The 20,127-nt window shown below is 51.3% G+C and overlaps 1 protein-coding gene across 2 annotated transcripts in view; it reads right to left on the reverse strand.

Moving 5' to 3' along the window:
- LOC135895211 (alpha-2-macroglobulin-like) overlaps positions 1 to 20,127 on the reverse strand; it is a 65,782-nt gene that overhangs the window by 5,735 nt on the left and 39,920 nt on the right. For both annotated transcript variants that reach the window (XM_065423287.1, XM_065423286.1), the window contains exons 19-31: positions 19,405 to 19,633; positions 18,120 to 18,246; positions 17,376 to 17,497; positions 11,076 to 11,127; positions 10,388 to 10,471; positions 9,744 to 9,920; positions 8,075 to 8,159; positions 6,687 to 6,843; positions 6,266 to 6,340; positions 5,250 to 5,415; positions 1,981 to 2,204; positions 745 to 963; positions 338 to 465 (exon numbers count right to left, since the gene is read on the reverse strand). In XM_065423287.1, coding sequence (XP_065279359.1) covers positions 338 to 465; positions 745 to 963; positions 1,981 to 2,204; positions 5,250 to 5,415; positions 6,266 to 6,340; positions 6,687 to 6,843; positions 8,075 to 8,159; positions 9,744 to 9,920; positions 10,388 to 10,471; positions 11,076 to 11,127; positions 17,376 to 17,497; positions 18,120 to 18,246; positions 19,405 to 19,633 — 1,845 coding nt within the window. The remainder of the gene's footprint in view (positions 1 to 337; positions 466 to 744; positions 964 to 1,980; positions 2,205 to 5,249; positions 5,416 to 6,265; positions 6,341 to 6,686; positions 6,844 to 8,074; positions 8,160 to 9,743; positions 9,921 to 10,387; positions 10,472 to 11,075; positions 11,128 to 17,375; positions 17,498 to 18,119; positions 18,247 to 19,404; positions 19,634 to 20,127) is intronic.

Consider the following 20,127-nt stretch of genomic DNA (forward strand, 5'->3'; position numbering starts at 1 on the left):
GGCCGGGCAGTTTTGTGTCTGAGTTTGTGTTTCTCTCACACAAAGGATGTTACTGAAGCTCTTAGAGTAACAAGCACAAAACAATCACTTTAACAATTTGGGGGGTGGGGAGAAGAGCTGATAACACAGAAATACAAAATCTGATTGACATTGAAAAGAGCACTTGCAATTAAGAAAATACCACGATTTAATGTAAAAATCAATTTTTAATTTTTAGAAAAATATTGATTTATATCTACTTTTCTGGGATCTCCCCTCACCCCTGGAGGCTGTTGGAATGACGTGTCCCCAACCCTAAGGCTGCTCCAGAAGGCCTGGCCCTGCGTGGGGGAGTTACCTGATGTTTATGGAGATGTCAAAGGTCCTCTGGGCCCTGGGGCTGTCACATGTCTTGGGGACTGTGTGCACCTCCAGCGCGAATGGCGCCTCGCCTGGCTTGGGGAGCACGTTGTACCTCAGGCTGGTCTGAAAGAGAATACACATTTCTCTGTGTGTCTCCATCTGTCCATCTCCTTCCCTCCGCTCAGTTTCATTCTTTCCTTTATCTCTTCTCTCTCTTTCCCCATTCCCCAACTCTCTCTGTCAACTCTCTCTCCTCCTCACACCTCTTTCCTATTTTCTCCTCCCCCATCTCTTCCTATCTTTTCCTTCCCTCCCTACCCAGCCCACCCACCCTGCCATCTCCATGGGAATGAGATGGGCTCCCCTCAGCAGCAGCCTCTCCCTCTGTCCCAAGGCCCTCACCTGCACGTAGACACATCCTTCTCCTGTCACCCCCGTGCTGTAGTCCCCTGGCACCTCTGGCAGTGCCATACGCTGGAGCAGCAGACGGTTCGTATGATCCACCTGGAACTGGGCCTGGAAATTCCCTGTGGATTGCAGGGTCACTGTGGACGCTCCTCCACTCTTGGCATAGGTGGAGGCTCCGTATCGGGACAGGGCCTGGAGCGCCACCACTGTGTCCTGCCAGACAAGAGATGGGCCCAGGCACCCAAGGGGATAAATTAGCCATTTCCATGAGCTTGGAGTCCCCATCCCGACAGCTCCTCCAACACACCAATGCCCTGCTCAGGTGGAGAAGAGAGACAGAAAGGTCGGCTTTTCCCATTTCCACCCATTCTCTCCCCATCACCAGTACACGCCATGCTCCCTATTCCCTTGGGCCCAGATCCTCCAAGGTATTTAGGCACCTTTCTCCCATTGAAAGCAGCCAGGTGTCTAAATACCTTTGGGAACTTTGGGGATCTGGTATCTCTGACACTCCACTGAAAGGAGCTGGGGGAAGATGAAGACCCTCCCATGAAGACACCTGCCCGAAGGGGCAGCTCAGGACAGACAGACCAAGTGAAATGGGAGCTGCCTGTGGCTCAGAGAGGACCATGGCGAGGCAGCCAGGAGGCTCAGTAATGGAGTATAAGGAAGTCTTTCAGCCCTGTGGGTATCAAGCCAACCAGGGAAATGGTGGAACATGGGGCCAATGATTGGTCCTGTCTAGAGAGGTCACTCCTGGAGGTCCCAGCCTCTAAGCACCAGCATGGCCTGCGCCTGCTCAAAGGGAGAGGTGGCACCTCCTGTTTGGTTGTCACTCAGGATGGCGCTTCCCCCTGGGTGTGTCTGGAAGTGACTGGTTGCTGCTGCTTCTCTGGGGAGGCCTCAGCTCCCGAGCTGAATTGGCCTGGCTGGATGAGGTCAGTGGTGGGGGCAGCTGGGGATGCTCTGGGCGAATCTTCTGCCCTCCGTACACAGGAGCATCACTTGTCCAGTCTCTCGCCTCATTAGCCCACCGGAGCCTGTGGGGATTGGATGTCACTATGCTCCATGCTGTGACTATCCCATGATCTAAACTGTACAATGAGGGGACTGCCCCCTCCCCAGGGCAGCCTCCCCCATCCACCAGGTTGCTTGTCTGTCTCCTGCCCTCTCCTGTCTGCCTCTCCCTTCTGCCCTGGGTGTCTGAGGCTGGGGAGGAGAACCACTCACCTGGGTGGAGGAGAAGCCCCCGTTGGGATTCTGCTGCTTGCTGATCCACTTTGCAATTTGAGATGCTAATGACAGGTCGTCTTGGGATGGCGCCGGCTGAGTGGTGAGGTAAGCGAGGAGCACGTAGGACGTCATCTCCACCTCGGCGGAAGGAGCACGGGGGTGAAAGAAGGGGAGATCGGCTTTCGGCTCCTTCCCAGGCCTCTGCCAGTGAATGGAGCCATCTGCCGTGGGAGAAGGGAGAGGGAGGGCAGGAGAGAAGGAAATACAGATGCTTAGTACATGCCATTTCTAAGGGGGTTATTGACCTTCTGCTGCTGCAGGTGGGAGAACAGAGCCCCCCGAGCTCGTTTGGCATATTGACATGAGACATGAAAGGATTAAATAGTCCCTCACTTGCTGGTCTAGTGGATTTATACAAACCTTGTAGTACGAACACTCAGTGACTAATCAGGCTGCCACCTCTGTGCCTACATCCCCTTTATCTTATGAAGGCACATCCCAGGAATGGACAGTAGCAGCCTTTATTGGGCTCTTTGATCCAAAAAGTGTGAGGTCGCTAAGTGGCCCCAGGCGCTCAAGGCCGAAGGGTTACAGCAGTGACGGTCACACCCCACTCCAGCGGGGTGAAGAGCCCATAAGTCTTTGTCTTACCAGCACAGTCCCAGTTCTTCCTGGGATTTCCTGGGACACCAGGACCTTAATTTGGGCCCCCCGGAATGATCTGTTTTTTTCATTTTATCAGTCCAAACATCAGGCTTCTCCTCTTTGTTTGTCTGTTGCTATAGGGAGCAGACATCACTCTGTGCTGACCAGGGGCCATCGCTCCCATGGAACAAGTGTTCAGAGCGAGGAGCAGTGCTTGGAGTGAGGAATGGAGCGGAGCCAGCGAAGACACCAGCAGAGCTGTGCTATTGCTCAGTGGGAATTGTACCATTTGGTCAGGGTTTCAGGATATGCTCACTCACAGCACTGAGGTGTGGGGGGGTGGGACCCTCAGATACACCTGTGTCGCTACAAAGTTAGGCACTGGCAGCCCCGGCCCCAGCTCTCGTTTTAAAAAAGTTCCCTTTGCCTTTATATGAATATTTCAGCACCTTAAGAAAAGCCACCATCAAACCATCCCCACAGGAACTTGCCCTAGGGAAAGGGGACCCGGCCCCAACTCTCTCCTCCCTGGTAATGCCCCCTATGTCTGGGGAGCTGTAAGGCATCTCCCAGTATCCTATAATGTGCCTCCTTGATGCTTCTCTCCATGTAATGCCCCTTGGACCAAACCATCCTCTGCCTCGCCTGCTGCCCCCTGAGCTGCTCTCGGTGCTGGCCCAACCCTGGGCTGCTGTAGCCACCAGAGCCTGTGGGGGGGGGGGAAGCTAGATGCCACTGAGCTGCTTCCTCCCCCTGCAACAGGCTCCCCCCTCAAAATGGGCGACAGTCCTGGGGGGTGGGGGGGGGGACACACAGGAATCCTCCTGAGGCAAAGGGGGAGAGGAGGGTAGAGACACCTGGACCCAAAGGAGCGGGGAGAGGGAGAGGGAGGGAGAAACCAGGGGAGAAGGAAAGAAAAACCTTGGGTGAGAGATCCTAGGGAGGGAGAGAATCTGCACACATGGTTGGGGGGGAGGGGAGAGACACTCAAGGAGGGTGGAAGGGAGAGAAGACGCTTCTAAGACATGGCCAACACACAGATTTTGTGCCACTACAACTATTTTGGTTAGGGTTGTGACTTTTCTACTGGTACCCCTAGTCTGGGCACAGTTATACCAGAATAAAGGTTCTTTATGTAAGCAGAGTCAGAAGGAGCTCTACCCTGACACCTGGTGGTGAGCTGTGGAAAAGGACTTCAGGGGCTGATCTCGTTTGCATGGGCACAGCCACCCCTCCTAGCATGATGGGGCTGCTTGCCCAAATGGTCACTTTGACTGCTGTGGGATCCCCAGTCTCTTTGTTATTGGGGCAGGACTAATAAAGTGTTATTATCCTGGTTATGTGAATCAAGGACAGTAGAACAGTACTTGGCATTTTATGATGGAGGGACGAGACCCCCAAAAATGTAACCCTTCTGCCCGTCAGTGTTGGCAACAACAAGGGCCGGGTTCAGTATCTAGGGATTCCTTTTCAATAACACGACGTAAAACCGGCTCGATCCCCCACCCAGTGACAATTACATACCACCCCCCTGGGCGCCTCTAAGAGGCAATACTTCCCCTCTCGCAAGCACAGAGTCTGAGTGAAGCAAAAGCCTTTTAATAAAGGAGGGAAACAATGCGGCATAATGTTGGGGAAACACCACAAACAGGATTCATAACACAAACCATGAGCAAAAAACCCACCCCCAAGTAAGTTTGTTAGTGTCCTTTTCCCCTCAGGGTCTTAAATCCAGTAACCCAACAGTCACCCCACCCACAGTTTCTGTCCTTGGTCAGTGCAGCCCCAGAGTGGTTCTTGAGTCCAGCAACCAAAAAGTCACCCCGGCCAATGGGATCCCCCTGTGATGATACACACAGGTTATTGGACAGTGGAGACATACAGGTGAAGGGTGTCCTGAGCACCTTGGACTTTCCACTGTTAGAACCAGAGATGCAGGGGCCTGTGCCAGTAGCCGAGGTACCCTCAAAGGAAACCTCTCCATCCATTGCTCAAGAAGATGGTGTTGCAGGGGAGGGGGACAGTATGCCTGTGATTTTGTGGGCAGGGAAGAAGGGAGTATGTGAGAGCTTTTGGTGTGGGAGGCAGGAGAGAGTTTGGGAGACTTGGGGGAAGGAGGAAGAGAGCACGAGGAAAAGAAAGGAGAGACCAGTTATTTCACAGTATAGAAAAGGGGAAAACAGACTGAAACAAACAGAGGAAAAGCTAACAAGCTCCGGAGTAGAGAAAGGGGGCAAATGGAGGGAAGGCAGGGACAAGGGAAAGGGCAAACGCAAGGGAGACAAATGCAAAGGGATTGTTGACATTTTACCTAATAGGTAGGCTGTATACTGAAGGATACAATCAATGACCCAGTTTAAAAGGGCAGGGATACAACATGCTGTGAGGTCAGAAATGTGCTGGGGCCCGGCTCTGGCTGCCTGGGATGCCTCTCTCTCAATCTTGTTTCTTCAAGTCAAATAACGTTCTCCTGCCTAGTCCTGGTCCCTCCTAACTTTCCTCTGCTGTGGTTTCCCCTCTGAGCACCTGTATATGATTCTCAATACATGGTCACTTTACAAGTGGGGGATGTAGGGCCAGTGGGCTGGGATGCAGGAGAAGGGCCCGTCGGGATCTCTCACCCTCTTTCACAGCTTCCTTGTCAAGCGAGTCCAGCAGTGCCCTGCGCTTCTCCTCCTTCCCCGCCAGGGCGAAGGCGTAGGCCAGTAGCGCCCTGGTGTACACATGGTTTCCTCCCTGCTCTGCGGCCATCTCCAGACAGAACAGAGCATTACGGACCACAGAGTGCTGTGTGGAGAGAGAGACATGGGCTGAGAGAGGGAGGGGAGAGGTCGCCCACTGCAGTCCCACAGTGCAAGATTCCCTTTAGCAGAGACTGTCTGGCAGCACTTTTGAACCAAGGGCCCAGTGATGGGAAGCCCGCCTGGCTTTTACACAGTCAGCACATTCTCCACAGCCACAGCTGTTCCTGCTACTTGCTACCTTGTCCCACGTGCTGAGTGAACATTTCCCACAAGCACAGCGAAAGCTACGCAGCAAAATTTCCCCACAAGGCAGTGCTGCTGAAAGCGGCACAGAGGGCACTGGGATGCCTACCCACAATGCACCACCCTTTTGCCAATCTGGCCTGATACTAGGTGAACACAACGCGCTGGCACAACTGGCCCAGTGTCAACTCACTGCACCAGTATAGTCTTTTCGGTTGCCCGCTGATGATAAAACTTTTACCAGTGCGACTTCTGGGTGTGCAGCAGACCTAACTGAAGGAGAACAGAAATCAGCCCTTGATGGGGACCCATTTGGCTGGTGCCAACTGCCAAGGGATTAAGTGTTATTTACCCAAGTGTTAAATATCTGTAAAACTCTAAGCTGTAGACTTGTAAGAGAGGATCAAGCAAACGCCGCCTCAAAAGTTTTTAAATAAAGATCATATAAAAGGATTAGAGATGAGACAGAACCAGCGCCCTGGACTGGAAGGGAAGCTGCAGGGAAATTCTAGTTCCAGATTTGGACCTCAATTTAAAGTCTTTTCTGACTGGATTTCCCCCTTTTTTAAAGGCTTCTCTCTCGGGATGGGAGGCTGCTGACTGGGGGGTCCCCAGCTCTGTCTGTGGCTTGAGGGGTTACAGGTACGTACAGTGATGGGCAGAGGAATCTCCAGCAGCGCGATGGTGATGTAGGCAGAGAGCGTGACCTCATCGTCCACCCCGCCCTGCAGGGAACCACAGAGAGAGACATTAACCCCGAAACCCCACCCACTGGCCCCTCCTCCCAGGGGCATTCTACATCCCTGTTCTTCCCACACTATGGTAGCTTCCAGGTATCTGCCCCTCTTCTCCCTTCCCCTACCCATGGTCACTCCATCTACAGTATGGTTCTCCCCCGCTCTTGCCTCCCTTGGTAGATCCCATCTGCCCCATTTCCAAGCCCCCTGCCCCAGCCCCATGTGCTGCAGTGGCTGAGCTGTTCCCATGCACAGTTGCAGGCTTCTCCGTGTCACTGGAGTCCTGTATGGGTCCCATGAGGCCCATGGGAAGCTGGCTGGGCAGATACGTCACCTTTATGGCATTGTTCAGGAGCGTCCCGGAGCTGCGGAAGCAGCCGTTTTCCTTCTGCTTGCCAGCGAGCCAGGCCAGGGCGTCCTGGATGTGCTTCTCCTCGATGAAGATGTGAGAGCGGGCCTGCGCGAAGGACTTGAGGACGAAGGCCGTTAGCCTGTGACAGAGAGCGGGCAGCAGTGAGAGCTCCCTCCCATGCCCTGTGCTCGCTGGAGGGGACGGGGTCCTGGGGCATCGCCAGCCTGAGGGGAAGCAGCAGGGGCCAGAGAGCTGGTGGCCATGGGCCAGGGAACCATTATCTCACTCAGCCACCTACTGACATGCAGCAGAGCCTGGGGGCAAGACCCAGCAGTCGTCTGACAGGGCACAGCAAAACTGCCCGTTTTAGGACAGGAAGTGAGCCAGCTTCCTGCATTGGTTTCAAACGGCCGGGGCACAGTTTAGGGGGTAGAAGGTGGTTGTCCAGAACCCTTGGGAGAACAGCCCAGAATCTTCAGTGACCAGGAATGGCCAGGACACTGGCTCTGCACTTTCTAATTATAAAAACAGCAGCACAGCACCCCCTAGCATCAGACTGGGGTCAGCACTGAGAGGGAGAATGCCCCTTACTGAGCCACCCGCCCCACTCCCTGCAGCACAGCGCCCCCTAGCACCACACCATAGAGTCAGTAGCGGCAGAGGGAAGAGCAACCCCTACAGAGCTGCCCACCCACCACTCCCTGCAGAACCTGTTTGTTCACCCAGCAAGGCATGCACTAAGCATTGAGGGGCTGTGATGGCTCCACCCTGAGTTACCAGCCACCTCATTATCCTGAGGGCAGTGGTGGCCAAATTTTCCGTTGGAGGGTCAAACACATAATTTCAGAAAGGACAAGTATCCACAATCAGAACTTTGGGATGGATTCTCTGCCCTGTTCTGATCCCTGCACCCTGCTCCGGTAACACAAAGGGAGCTGAAACTACCATCAAGTCACCCAGCAGAGGAATCTTTGGCCGGCACTTTTATGCCACCCTCCATATAGCCCCTGGTACAGAGAGTGAGTGGCTGGTGTGTGCTGTGTTCTGGACACAGCTAGCTGATGTATGGTCCTCAGGGGACTGTGACCACCTGGAGCAAGTTAGAACCGCCCCCAGGCTGCTCTAACCTGAGCTGAGCAGGGAATCAGAGGGCTGTAAATGGTTATTAATCCAAAATCGCAGGCCTCTAGCATATGAACTAAGGGAGATCTCCCTTCCCTACCACCTCTCATAGTTGCCTTATCCCACATTATCAGCTCTAGAGCTCCTCCCCTCTCCTCCGCCCCTTCATGATCACCACCTGTTAACAATGGGCAAGCTCCAGGTTATAACAAGAGAAGGCAAAGAATTCAGCAGCACTGAAATCTTACCAGGTGTTCCCTGATTGCCCATAACGTGGCCCAAAAGTGCTGTAGGAGCCGTCCAGGTGTTTGTAACTCAGCTGTGTCTGGTAACCTGAAAGGGAGAATGAAGTTGGGTTTTACTGCAATAAAGTCCAGGTGTAGACGTCAGCCAGGAAAAGAGAATTTTCAGCCCTGTCTACACACAAACATCCTGCTTTAATTGTACCACTAACATTAAAATGCTGTGAATTCCCCAGTGTGGAAGTAGTTAGGATAGTATAAAAGTGCTAATACCAGTACAGCTTGTTCCCAGATGAGAAAGGGGTAGAACTGCATCCACACTAGGGGTTGTACTGATTAAATTATTTTGGTAAAATATCACCTCCTAACTGAAATAGTTACACTGCTACAAAGCTGGGTTTAGATCAAGCCTTAGACGCAGAAGCAGGTCCGATGTAGAGTACACAAGCCAGGCAAGCCTCCCATTCCTAAAAACAGCCCCAGTGTCTCAGCAGAGAGGCCTTGGTCTTCTGTTAGGCGTTAAAAGAAAGTGCAGGCAACAGGGTTATGATGTGCATCTACTAGCCACCTATACCAGGTTCAAGGATCCCTTTGCAGCACCTAAAATAAATGGGAAGGCTGTCTCTGAAAGATTGCTAACCCTCATTAAAAACAGGGTGGAGCAGAAATGGAGAATGAGGAATAATCAAAGGTGTGACCCAAACTGGGGCTATTCTGAAAAGTGACTATGTGGAAAAGGCCCCTTGTCACTCAGCAGCTCTGCCCCGTGTGTGTTCAGAGTCATGGCTACTGGCTTTACTGGCAAAGGTCATGTCCACATTAGGAATAAAGGAGCATTACCAACATTGCTAGCTAACACGTGTTTCAATCCTAACACAGACAAGGCACTTGTAGTTTCACACATGTTAGCTGGTTGAGTTAACCTTAGCGAGGAGCCTAGAGTTTACCTTGATCAACTAACATGTATTAAAACTACAAGTCGGCTAAATGTGTCACAAACAGACACTTCTCCCCGAGTGAAAACAAGGCTTAAACCCAGGTTTTGCTCCATTTACTGCTGCCAGACCTGCAGAACCAACCCAGCTCTTCTTCTCCGCCTTGCATGTCATCAGCAGAAATGCACCCAGTGCAGTGCAGCACCCAGGCTGTGTCATTCATCCACATGGACCCATCTTCTCCCATCAAGCACTTCCAGAGAGTAGAGTTTTCTACTACCATGCTATGGCACCCCCTGTTGGGAAGTGATCTATTGTAACACCAACCATTAATGAAGTAACTACTCGGAGTAGCTCCTGGGAAAAGGAACCTCTGACCTCTGGTGCGGGGGGGGAGGGGGTGTCAGAGGCCCTGATTCAAAGGTGAATGATGAGGGGTCAGTTGTGACGGTGCTGCCAATACACTGGTGGCTAGGAAAGGCCTATAGGCCATCTGGGGAGCCGAGTCTGGTTTGCTGGGTAAGAGTGAATTACCAGTGGGCTCACACACTGGAGAGCAATGGGATGAAAGGGCTGAGAAGGTACAAGTGCGTTCCCCCTCCCCACTGAGAGGCAGGTGGTTCCCTCAGTCCGTCCATCCTTCCAAGTGGAAGGATTATCTGAGCAAGGCAGACAGAAAAGCTCCCAGCACAAGCTTGGAAGGGAGCAAGTGAAGAAACAAAAGCCCCGTCCCTCCTCACCGCTGACTAAGTATCCGATGGCCTTGGATTTGGTCTCCTCGCTCAGCTGCCCCGTCTTATTCAGATAGTCCAGGACGTAGATGTTGGGGGCAAACAGGACCATGTTCTGCTCCCCACAGCCGAAGGGCATCTGGAGGAGCTGCTGCAGGTTCTGCATGGCTGTGCCCAGGATATCGCCTGGGGATGGAGACACAGGGAGTCAGTGTGGCCCAGAGCCGGCCTGCGGAGGCAGAATGCACCACAGAGCAAGGATGCTAGTGTGAGGCATCCATAACAGGCTTGTGAGATCATAGGCAATAAGAGGGAAAGAGAGAGAGTTACACAGAGAAAGGAGGAGACAGAGAAGGGACACATGAAAGGCAAAGTGAAGGGCATGCTGCTGGAAGGACAGATGGGAGCACTAGGCTGGACAAATAGCTAGGGACGTGGGCCCAGAGGCAGAGGTGGGGGGAAGGAGAGAGAAAAAGGGGTGAAGTGCTAGATAGAGACTATAGCAGTGGGTAGCTGGGGGATAAATGGAGGGGCTGTGACGGGTGCACAACGGGGTGAGGAGTAGAACGGGTGGAAAGACCAGTACCCCATCAGGCATGGGGAAGGGACGGCAGCAGCATGCACAGCTGGGCTCTTCGGACGGCCTCACTTACCCAGCACTGAGAAATAGGCTCTGGCCGAGCCCTGCACCACGTTTTCTGGGAGCTTCAGGGACATTGGCTGAGGCACTGTCTTTCCTGGGGAAAAGTGACATAGATGGGATTGTAGTAAAATCCCCCCCCCGTGTAGCAGTGACCAGGCCCCAGCACAGGAGCTAGGACACTGCCCCTGCTAATGTCTTTCCCCTGGCATGCACAGGGGCTCCCTGCCTTTAGCAGCTCCATTCCTCCATAGCTTTATAGTGAACCCCCCACCCATCCCCAACTCCCCTCTCAGGCATGGATCCCCTCACCTGCCATCCCAGCCCTCCACATGGAGCGAGGTGCCACCACCTGGTGAGACAAGGGAACTGCAGTCTCCAGCTCTTTCCCTTGCACCTTCCAGTTTGTAAATTCACTCCATGGAATCAGAGAGTGAGAGAAGGGGAAAGCCCCATTAAATCCCATCTAGCCCATCCTCCCAGGACCGGGCAGGAACGTTCCCTAAGACCTAGGCTTCCAGCCCTTCCCTTGGGGGCCATTCCAGCCCTTCAGTGTTAGGAAACGTTTCCTGGTTATCCAGCTGGAGGTGTCCCACTTTCTTCAGTTCCAGATTACTGCTTCTAGTTAGCTCTTCCCCTCGGACACCCGGGGTTTCCACCCTTCCCTTTGCAGAGGCAGGTCAGGTGTGTGGGGTTCTTACCAGCTGCACAGAGCAGGAAGTTGTAGGTCGTTTCCTTCTCAAGCCCTTCAGGCTTCGGGTTGGGGAGGAAAAGGGAAGGGGAAGGAAAATGAGAAAGGTGAGAACCTGCAGAGACACTGAGCACCTGGTTTCAGAAACATCTGGCCAGGGGTGATGGAGGGAAGAAAGCAAGAAAGAAAGAAAGAAAGAAAGAAAGAAAGAGCAGGGCATGAATCAGAGAAAGAGGGAGACTTGCAAATTTTCATGTAATAATAATTCTCATGAAGCCAGCAGATAATAGTTGGAAATTGGCTACTAACAAGTTATTGCCTCCTCACTCCCCAGGGGAGGATATTGCAGTGTTCTACCATGGGTGATTAGTTGCTGCTAGCACACCGTAAAACGTGGACTTTCCTTGTGTAAGCGGGAGAATGGTCCCGCTATTGTGGGGAACTTTCCTGGCTTCTGCACTACCCCGGTGAAGTGGGCTACTGAAAGGATCTGAGTCCTCGCTCCCACTTCCTTTACCTAGAGGCCTCCCTGCCCTTGAGGTCTCCCCTTCCACTCTCCTGTCTGGCAGAGTCCTCGTAAACCCTGACAAGGCTGGGCCCAAGATTCCGGGGTACTCTCTTTGCACTGGGCACCTCCCTGACCCACTGATCATTTCATACAATTTAAAGCAAATACAAGTTGTTTAATTAACAATTAATTTTAAAAAAGAATAAGGAAAAATGGGAAAGGTTAAAGGAAAACCCATTACCCTGCTCTGTGGCAGGGAACATTACAAACAGTGTCTCTGGAATGTCAGGGCAGTTCACAGTCTGCTCCTTGTAGGTCCCAGGCTCCTTCTCAGGCCCTGGCTGTGCTGCAGAGACGCTGCGGGTTGGACACTTGCTCTGGCGGTGGCCACACGCTCTCAGGCTCTAGGTGGCAGGACCCTTTTTCCCAGCGTCGCCCCCGCCCTGACAGGGTTACGATCCCCCTCCAAGTCTGGCCTGCAGAGCCTCTTGGCTGAGGCATCTCCCTGCGCTGGGCCTGCTGCCCAGGGTCCCCCTCACTCTCCCCAGCTGCTCACCGCACCCAGCTCCGGACTGCTCCAGCCCCAGCTCCAGCTCCACTCTGCCTCAGCACGGCTGCTGCTGCTGCTCTGCCTTCAGCTCCCTGGGATGCTTCTCTGGCTCTGGTTGCTACAGCTCTGCGCCCAGGACAGGTCTGCTCTGCAGGCTGCTTCTGTGACTCTGCTCCCAGCTCTGACCTGCTTCCTGGCTGCTTGTCTGGCCCCTCTGGCTCTGGGGCTGCAGCTCTGCTCCCAGCAGCTTAGCTCAGGCCCCTGCTCTCTCCTTAGCTCGGCCCCACTCTGTCTGACCCAGGCAATTCCAGTTCACACAGAGGACAGGACCCCCCTGGCCTCCTGACTCCCTGATTAGCCTGCCCGCCCTGTCAATCAGGCTGATCTGGAGCATTGGCCTCTCTCCATTGTTCCTGGGGACTGTCAGTCTCAGGCTCCTGATTTCCCATCGACCCTTCCCCTTTTAGTGCTGGGAGCTAGCCAACCAAAACACCCCCACTGAATGTTAGTAAGGGGGCAACAGTCCCCTTACACTTGTTACGCAGAGAGAACTTCCAGCTTTACACCATGTGCTGATGCTGATAATATGCTGTGATGCTAATGAAGAGATGTAGGGGCTCGATCCTGCCAAGTGTTTAAGGCTGTTTGAGGTCAATGGGACAAGTCATGTGCCTAAAGTAAAGCAAGCTTTGCTGGGTCAGGGCCAAAGCGCTCAGTGCCCTGAAATGACATATTGTAGTGACTGCAGGGCCACCTAGAAATTCACCATTACACACTGTGGCCAATTAGTCCTGTAGGGCTACAGTAGGGATAGAACTCAGCTCCTCCTACTCCAAAGACCCAGACCCCAATGGCTTGAACTAAAATAGAAGCCCTGTTATTTATTGAGATGACCAAAACAATTTTGACTAAAACTCAGGAACTAAATGTTGTGAAAAAAAAGGGTTTAGTCAAAACAATTTTTGTTTTTGGAACACACCCCTCCCCCGCAATTTTTTATTCTGAGAATAGTAGGTTTCCCCCCTTTTTATAACTGTTTTCCAACTTTTGCCAGGTGGAAACCAGTAGCCAAGTGTGAACAGGGGCTTTCCCTCACTTTCTCACACTTTTAAAAAGCAACAGAGGGTCCTGTGGCACCTTTAAGACTAACAGAAGTATTGGGAGCATAAGCTTTCGTGGGTAAGAACCTCACTTCTTCAGATGCAAGTAATGGAAATCTCCAGAGGCAGGTATAAATCAGTATGGAGATAACGAGGTTAGTTCAATCAGGGAGGGTGAGGTGCTCTGCTAGCAGTTGAGGTGTGAACACCAAGGGAGGAGAAACTGCTTCTGTAGTTGGATAGCCATTCACAGTCTTTGTTTAATCCTGATCTGATGGTGTCAAATTTGCAAATGAACTGGAGCTCAGCAGTTTCTCTTTGGAGTCTGGTCCTGAAGTTTTTTTGCTGTAAGATGGCTACCTTTACATCTGCTATTGTGTGGCCAGGGAGGTTGAAGTGTTCTCCTACAGGTTTTTGTATATTGCCATTCCTGATATCTGACTTGTGTCCATTTATCCTCTTGCGTAGTGACTGTCCAGTTTGGCCAATGTACATAGCAGAGGGGCATTGCTGGCATATGATGGCATATATAACATTGGTGGACATGCAGGTGAATGAGCCGGTGATGTTGTAGCTGATCTGGTTAGGTCCTGTGATGGTGTTGCTGTAGCTTCCAAAAAAACTTCAGGACCAGACTCCAAAGAGAAACTGCTGAGCTCCAGTTCATTTGCAAATTTGACACCATCAGATCAGGATTAAACAAAGACTGTGAATGGCTATCCAACTACAGAAGCTGTAGACGATGGATTGTGTGGTGTGTCTGGGGTGGAAGCTTCCACCCCAGACACACCACACGATCCATCGTCTACAGCCAAGCACTGAGGTACAATCGCATCTGCTCCAACCCCTCTGACAGAGACCAACACCTACAAGATCTTCACCAAGCATTCTCAAAACTACGATACCCACACAAGGAAATAAAGAAACAAATCAACAGAGCCAGACGTGTACCCAGAAGCCTCCTGCTACAAGACAGGCCCCAAAAAGAAACCAACAGAACTCCACTGGCAATCACCTACAGTCCTCAGCTTAAACCTCTCCAACGCATCATCAGTGATCTACAACCCATCCTGGACAATGATCCCTCACTTTCACAGACCTTGGGAGGCAGGCCAGTCCTCGCCCACAGACAACCCGCCAACCTTAAGCATATTCTCACCAGCAACCACGCACCGCACCATAACAACTCTAACTCAGGAACCAACCCATGCAACAAACCTCGATGCCAACTCTGCCCACATATCTACACCAGCAACACCATCACAGGACCTCCAAAGAGAAACTGCTGAGCTCCAGTTCATTTGCAAATTTGACACCATCAGATCAGGATTAAACAAAGACTGTGAATGGCTATCCAACTACAGAAGCAGTTTCTCCTCCCTTGGTGTTCACACCTCAACTGCTAGCAGAGCACCTCACCCTCCCTGATTGAACTAACCTCGTTATCTCCATACTGATTTATACCTGCCTCTGGAGATTTCCATTACTTGCATCTGAAGAAGTGAGGTTCTTACCCACGAAAGCTTATGCTCCCAATACTTCTGTTAGTCTTAAAGGTGCCACAGGACCCTCTGTTGCTTTTTACAGATTCAGACTAACACGGCTACCCCTCTGATACTTCACACTTTTAAAAAACCTTTCCCTCTCTTTCTTCAGTCGGAAAAGGTAAAAAGTTTTAAAAAGTGTGTGTATGGCAGGCAGGACGGTGGAGAATCCAAAAGTTGACACCGCCCCCCCCCCCCCCACACACACACTAAAACAACATTTGAGGTTAATAGGAACATTTTTTGTTTTGTTTCAAAATGTCTTTTCAAAATTAATCTCAGTGACAAATCTGCTGTTGAGTTTAGTTTTGAACATTTCACAGGAAATCCAAATGCAGTGATCAAAGATTTGTTAAAGTTTTTTTTTCTGGTGAAAAATTCACTGAGGAAAAAAATCCTGTTTTCCAACCAGCTCTAACTCTTTGTTAGCCTAGCGCACACAGATGAGCATTTCTGATTCAGTGGTGCACTAGTCAGTTCTTTAAAATAAGAGGGCAAGACCAGTACACCCCCTACATTCCATAAAGGTGCCACTAGGCCAGGAGTGGCTCTATGTTTTTTGCCGCCCCAAGCACGGCAGTCAGGCGGCCTTCGGCGGCACGCCTGTGGGCGGTCCGCTGGTCACGTGGATTCGGCGGCGTTTCTGTGGGTGATCTGCTGGTCCCGCGCCTTCGGCGTCCCCGCCGCTGAATTGCCACCGAAGCCACGGGACTGATGGACCTCCCGCAGGCATGCCGCCGAAGGCTGCCTAACTGCCGCCCTCACGGCGACTGGCATGCCGCCCCCCACAGCTTGCCGCCCCAGGCACACGCTTGCTGCGCTGGTGCCTGGAGCCGCCCCTGCACTAGGCTCCTATTATTTTAAGCCCAATTTTCATCTCCTTCTTAATTCTAAGAAAAATAATCTCTGTGTTTCCAGAACTGTCAGATCTGCCAAAGATGAAGTTGGACATTTCCACTAATGTGACAGAAGCAAAGTGAATACTTCTTCAGCTGAAGAGGTTTAGAAATCACTTATTTTGAATTTTTTTGTGAAGTGTTTCACATTTCTTTGGATCCCTATATATTGAAAAAGGAGCCAAGTTATAATTCAAATTTCACTTGGCACATAGGATAACTTTAAAGCAAAAGCCAAATCAGATTTACTGTAACAGGACAGAATCATAGAAATGTAGGGCTAGAAGGGACCTTGAGAGGTCATCTAATCCATCCCGCTCAGAATATGGCAGAGCCAAGTACACCTAGACTATCCTGGACAGGTGTTTGTCCAAACTGTTCTTAAACCTGCAATAATGGGGAATCCGCAGCCTTCCCAGGTAACCTGGGCCAGTGTTTACCTACCCTTACAGTTAGAAAGTTATTCCTGGTATCACACCTAAATCTCTCTTGCTGCAATCTAAGCCAACTACTTCTTGTTTTACCCTTGGTGGGCATGGAGAACAATTGATGACCATTCCCTTTATAGCACATATTTGAAGACTGTTATCTTGTTCTCCCCTCAGCCATCTCTTCTCTAGACTAAACATGCACAATTCTTTCAACCTTTCCTCATACGTCAGGTTTTCTAAACCTCTTATCATTTTTGTTGCTCTCCTTTGGACTCTCCTTTGGTTTCTGTCCCAAAAGACATGGCTGTGAGAAACTTATCACCTTTGCTTATTATTTCAATCACACGGTGTAACAAGATACCAATATTTTTCTGTAAGAAGTTATAGAATCATAGACTCATAGACTTTAAGGTCAGAAGGGACCATTATGATCATCTAGTCTGACCTCCTGCACAATTTAGGCCACAGAATCTCACTCACCCACTCCTGTATCAAACCTATGTCTGAGCCATTGAAGTCCTCAAATCATGGTTTAAAGACTTCAAGGTGCAGAGAATCCTCCAGCAAGTGACCCGTGCCCCATGCTGCAGAGGAAGTCGAAAAAACGCCAGGGACTCTGCCAATCTGCCCTGGAGGAAAATTCCTTCCCAACCCCAAATATGGAGATCAGCTAAACCCTGAGTATGTGGGCAAGACTCACCAGCCAGACACCCAGGAAAGAATTCTTTGTAGTAACTCAGATCCCACCCCATCTAACATCCCATCACAAGCCATTGGGCATATTTACCGCTAATAGTCAAAGACCAATTAATTGCCCAAATTAGGCTATCCCATTATACCATCCCCTCCATAAACTTATCAAGCTTAGTCTTGAAGCCAGATATGTCTTTTGCCCCCACTACTCCCCTTGGAAGGCTGTTCCACAACTTCACTCCTCTGATGGTTAGAAACCTTCGTCTAATTTCAAGTCTAAACTTCCTGATGGCCAGTTTATATCCATTTTTTCTTGTGTCCACACTGGTACTGAGCTTAAATAATTCCTCTCCCTCCCTGGTATTTATTCCTCTTATATTTATAGAGAGCAATCATATCTCTCCTCAGCCTTCTTTTGGTTAGGCTTCCCTTTACAGCGTTAGAGAATGAGTTATTGCTGAGATCATATTAAGTCATTATGGCTTCCCTATAAAACCAAGAAGACCTGCAGCATTATATCAGTTGTCACGACACATCAGTAAGTTATCATGGCTTCTCTATACCACAGGGACTAAACCGCCCACCTACCTCTACTAACAGCTGTTTGATCACCGTGTCCTTCCGCCCTTTGTCCAGGGTCTCCACTACCTCGTTCCCGCAGGGCAGATCTGTCTTCAGGGCCTCAGCGCTCACTGAGAAATTCACATTACCTGAAACAAAGGAGGATAAGTGTTCTGCCAGGCACTGCAGCTACAGGGTTGTCAGTGTCATTCGCTTGGTGTTCTGCTTTGATTACATGGAAACTTCTCTAAAGAGGGCAGAGCTCAAGTCCCATTGTGCAGGCTAGCACTTTAGCACAGCTCTGCAGCGGCCTTAGTTCCAACCCCTCGGCTTCAATGGCTACACCAAATGGGGCTGGGCAAGATGGAGAGGAGGGGAGTGCAGGGTCAGTTCTTCAGATTCTGCCGCCCAGACCCCTGCATGGTTTCAGAGCCATCATCTTCCTTTTCCAGAAATTTCAGACCCAACCAGTCTGTCAATCCAGGTATTTATATGGCCCCCATCGCAGTAATTAGATGGGGAAACTGAGGCACGGGGACACTGACTTGCCCAAGAGCAGGACACTGAATCCAGGTCTCCTGAGTCCAGTCCAGTGCCTCAGCCACAAGGCCAGCCTTCCTCCTTTCACAGCAGATCACTCCCTTCCAGAGAGGTTGGAGCCATCCAGTATGTGATCCAGAAATTTTGGAGCCACTTGGTCCCTCACACAGAGGTTTTGGACCCATCCATTAGTCCCTGATCCTGAGATTTTTGAGTTGCTAGGTCCCTTACCCAGAGATTTTGGGGTCACAGCCCAAGACACTGTTTTCCGTCCGTTCACACACAGACAATAAGATTCTTCTTCCTTCTCCACAGGGGTAGCCCGGAAGTCATCAGATGGAGCCAGTGAGATGCTGACCTGTCAATTGTACAGAGAGGTACCAGCGGGCAGGGAGAGAGAGGGGTTCGAAGGGTTTGGGGGTAAATGGAGATGGGACAGTGCAGGGGAGGAGAGGGGGCAGGGAGTTTGGGGGCCACAGGGCTTTGGTGGGGCAGGGATTGAGGTGGGGAAAGCTGAGGGGTACTGAGGTTTGGGGAGGTGCAGGAGACTGAGGATGGGCAGAGAGTTGGGTGCATGGCCCTGAAGAAACAGGTGATTGCAGGGCCTGAGGGACCCGGGACCAGTTGTGGGAATAAAGACAAAGTGGTGACCCCAAATTTACCACCTTGGTATGAGTCTGAGAGCCCTCTGGTGTCTTGTTAGGGGAGGAGGGGAAGTGCTGGCTGTGGGGGGCGGGGGGCTATCTGGGAGTAGCTGAGAGGGAACAGAATTGGGGACCATCAGTGAGCGTAGCGAAGGGCAGGAGGGGGATGGGGAAGCGGATGAGAGGGCCTTGGGGGCCCTTAACACTGTAAAGCTTGTACCCGCTTCACTTTATCTAGAATGAAACCCATTTAAATAAAAGCTGAGAGAAAAGTCACCACAATTTTGCAGGGACCCCCTTCCTCAGTCCCCTCCAGTCCCTGGTGCTGGAGCAGGAATACACTGCAGGCTAGTGGGGCTAAAGAGTCAGTGCCGTTTCCATGGATGCAACAGGCCAGCGAGTTTCCCAGCGGCTGTAGTGCAGCTGGGGGTGTTGTGCGGCATGAGGCCAAAGGCCAAGCACATGTGTCCATTCCAGGAAGCCTGGAATCACCACTAGAGTAAGGGGTGATGCACAGTGTGTTGTCACCCCAGGTACCTTGCTTGCCATGGGGTCATGAGATAGGCACAGGAGGTCTAAGGCCAGGTGCCTTCAGCCACACAGGAAGTTGGTGTCAGGTATATCTGCAGCTCGCAAACCTTTGTCAGCCAAACAGATTCCTTCTTTCATAACGCCCACTCTGTACCCCTATAGTAACACACACCTAGGAGCGAATCAGATTCCTCCTTTCCATCACCCATTTCTTTCCACTGTAATAAGACACTTTCCTAGGGGCCAATCAGCTGCCTCCTGTGGATGGGAAGCCATGTTGCAACTGGCCCATGTGGTCTCCTCCCTGGCCCCTGCTGAGCAAAGCTGCGAGTGTCCCTTACCTTGATGCAGCGATTCAGGTAGTTGAAGACAGTGGCCCTTAGCGTGAAGGCCTCGCCGCGCACCACGGAGTAAGGCAGGGTAAGCTCCACGAAGAAGGGCTGGAAGGCTCTGAGGGACACGGTCGGGGACAGGCCAAAGCCAGTATCACTTGAAGTGCAGAACGCGTTGGCTTTCCATTCTGTGATGGTGTCGGGGATGGTCACATCTAAATCAGCACTTCCGACAGACCTAGTGACAAAACAAGAACAAGGAGATGGGGGGAGCTTTCCTAGCTTTGGGGAAAACAACTGTGTCTCTCACAGCATCCTGAATTAACACCCCCCCCCTTTTGTAACTGCAGGGTCCCTCAGGAGCACTGGGGGTGTGCATGCTGGTTGGCTATTGTAGGCTCATCACAGACCACTTCCTCCCATCCCATCCTACACCCAGCTCCGCAGAAGAATCAAAAAAGTAACAAGACTGGGGGTGGGGTTCCACGGTGAACAACAGAAAATCCCTCAGACACACAGCTATAGAAAAGGATGAAATGCATAGCTGGAAGCGACTTTTGCACCAGAGCTGAGACCAAAGAGAAATTACATCACACACACACACACACTCTCTCTCTCTCTTTTTTAACAGGGGACTGTCCATTGTGATCCACACAATTAATTATCTCCCAGTTACTGAGAGGAGAAGGAGTGGATGTGGTGTATTGGTAGAACTAGTTACTTCCCGCCTTT

The sequence above is a fragment of the Emys orbicularis genome, chromosome 1 (assembly GCF_028017835.1).
Source record: "Emys orbicularis isolate rEmyOrb1 chromosome 1, rEmyOrb1.hap1, whole genome shotgun sequence".
NCBI lineage: Eukaryota > Metazoa > Chordata > Testudines > Emydidae > Emys > Emys orbicularis.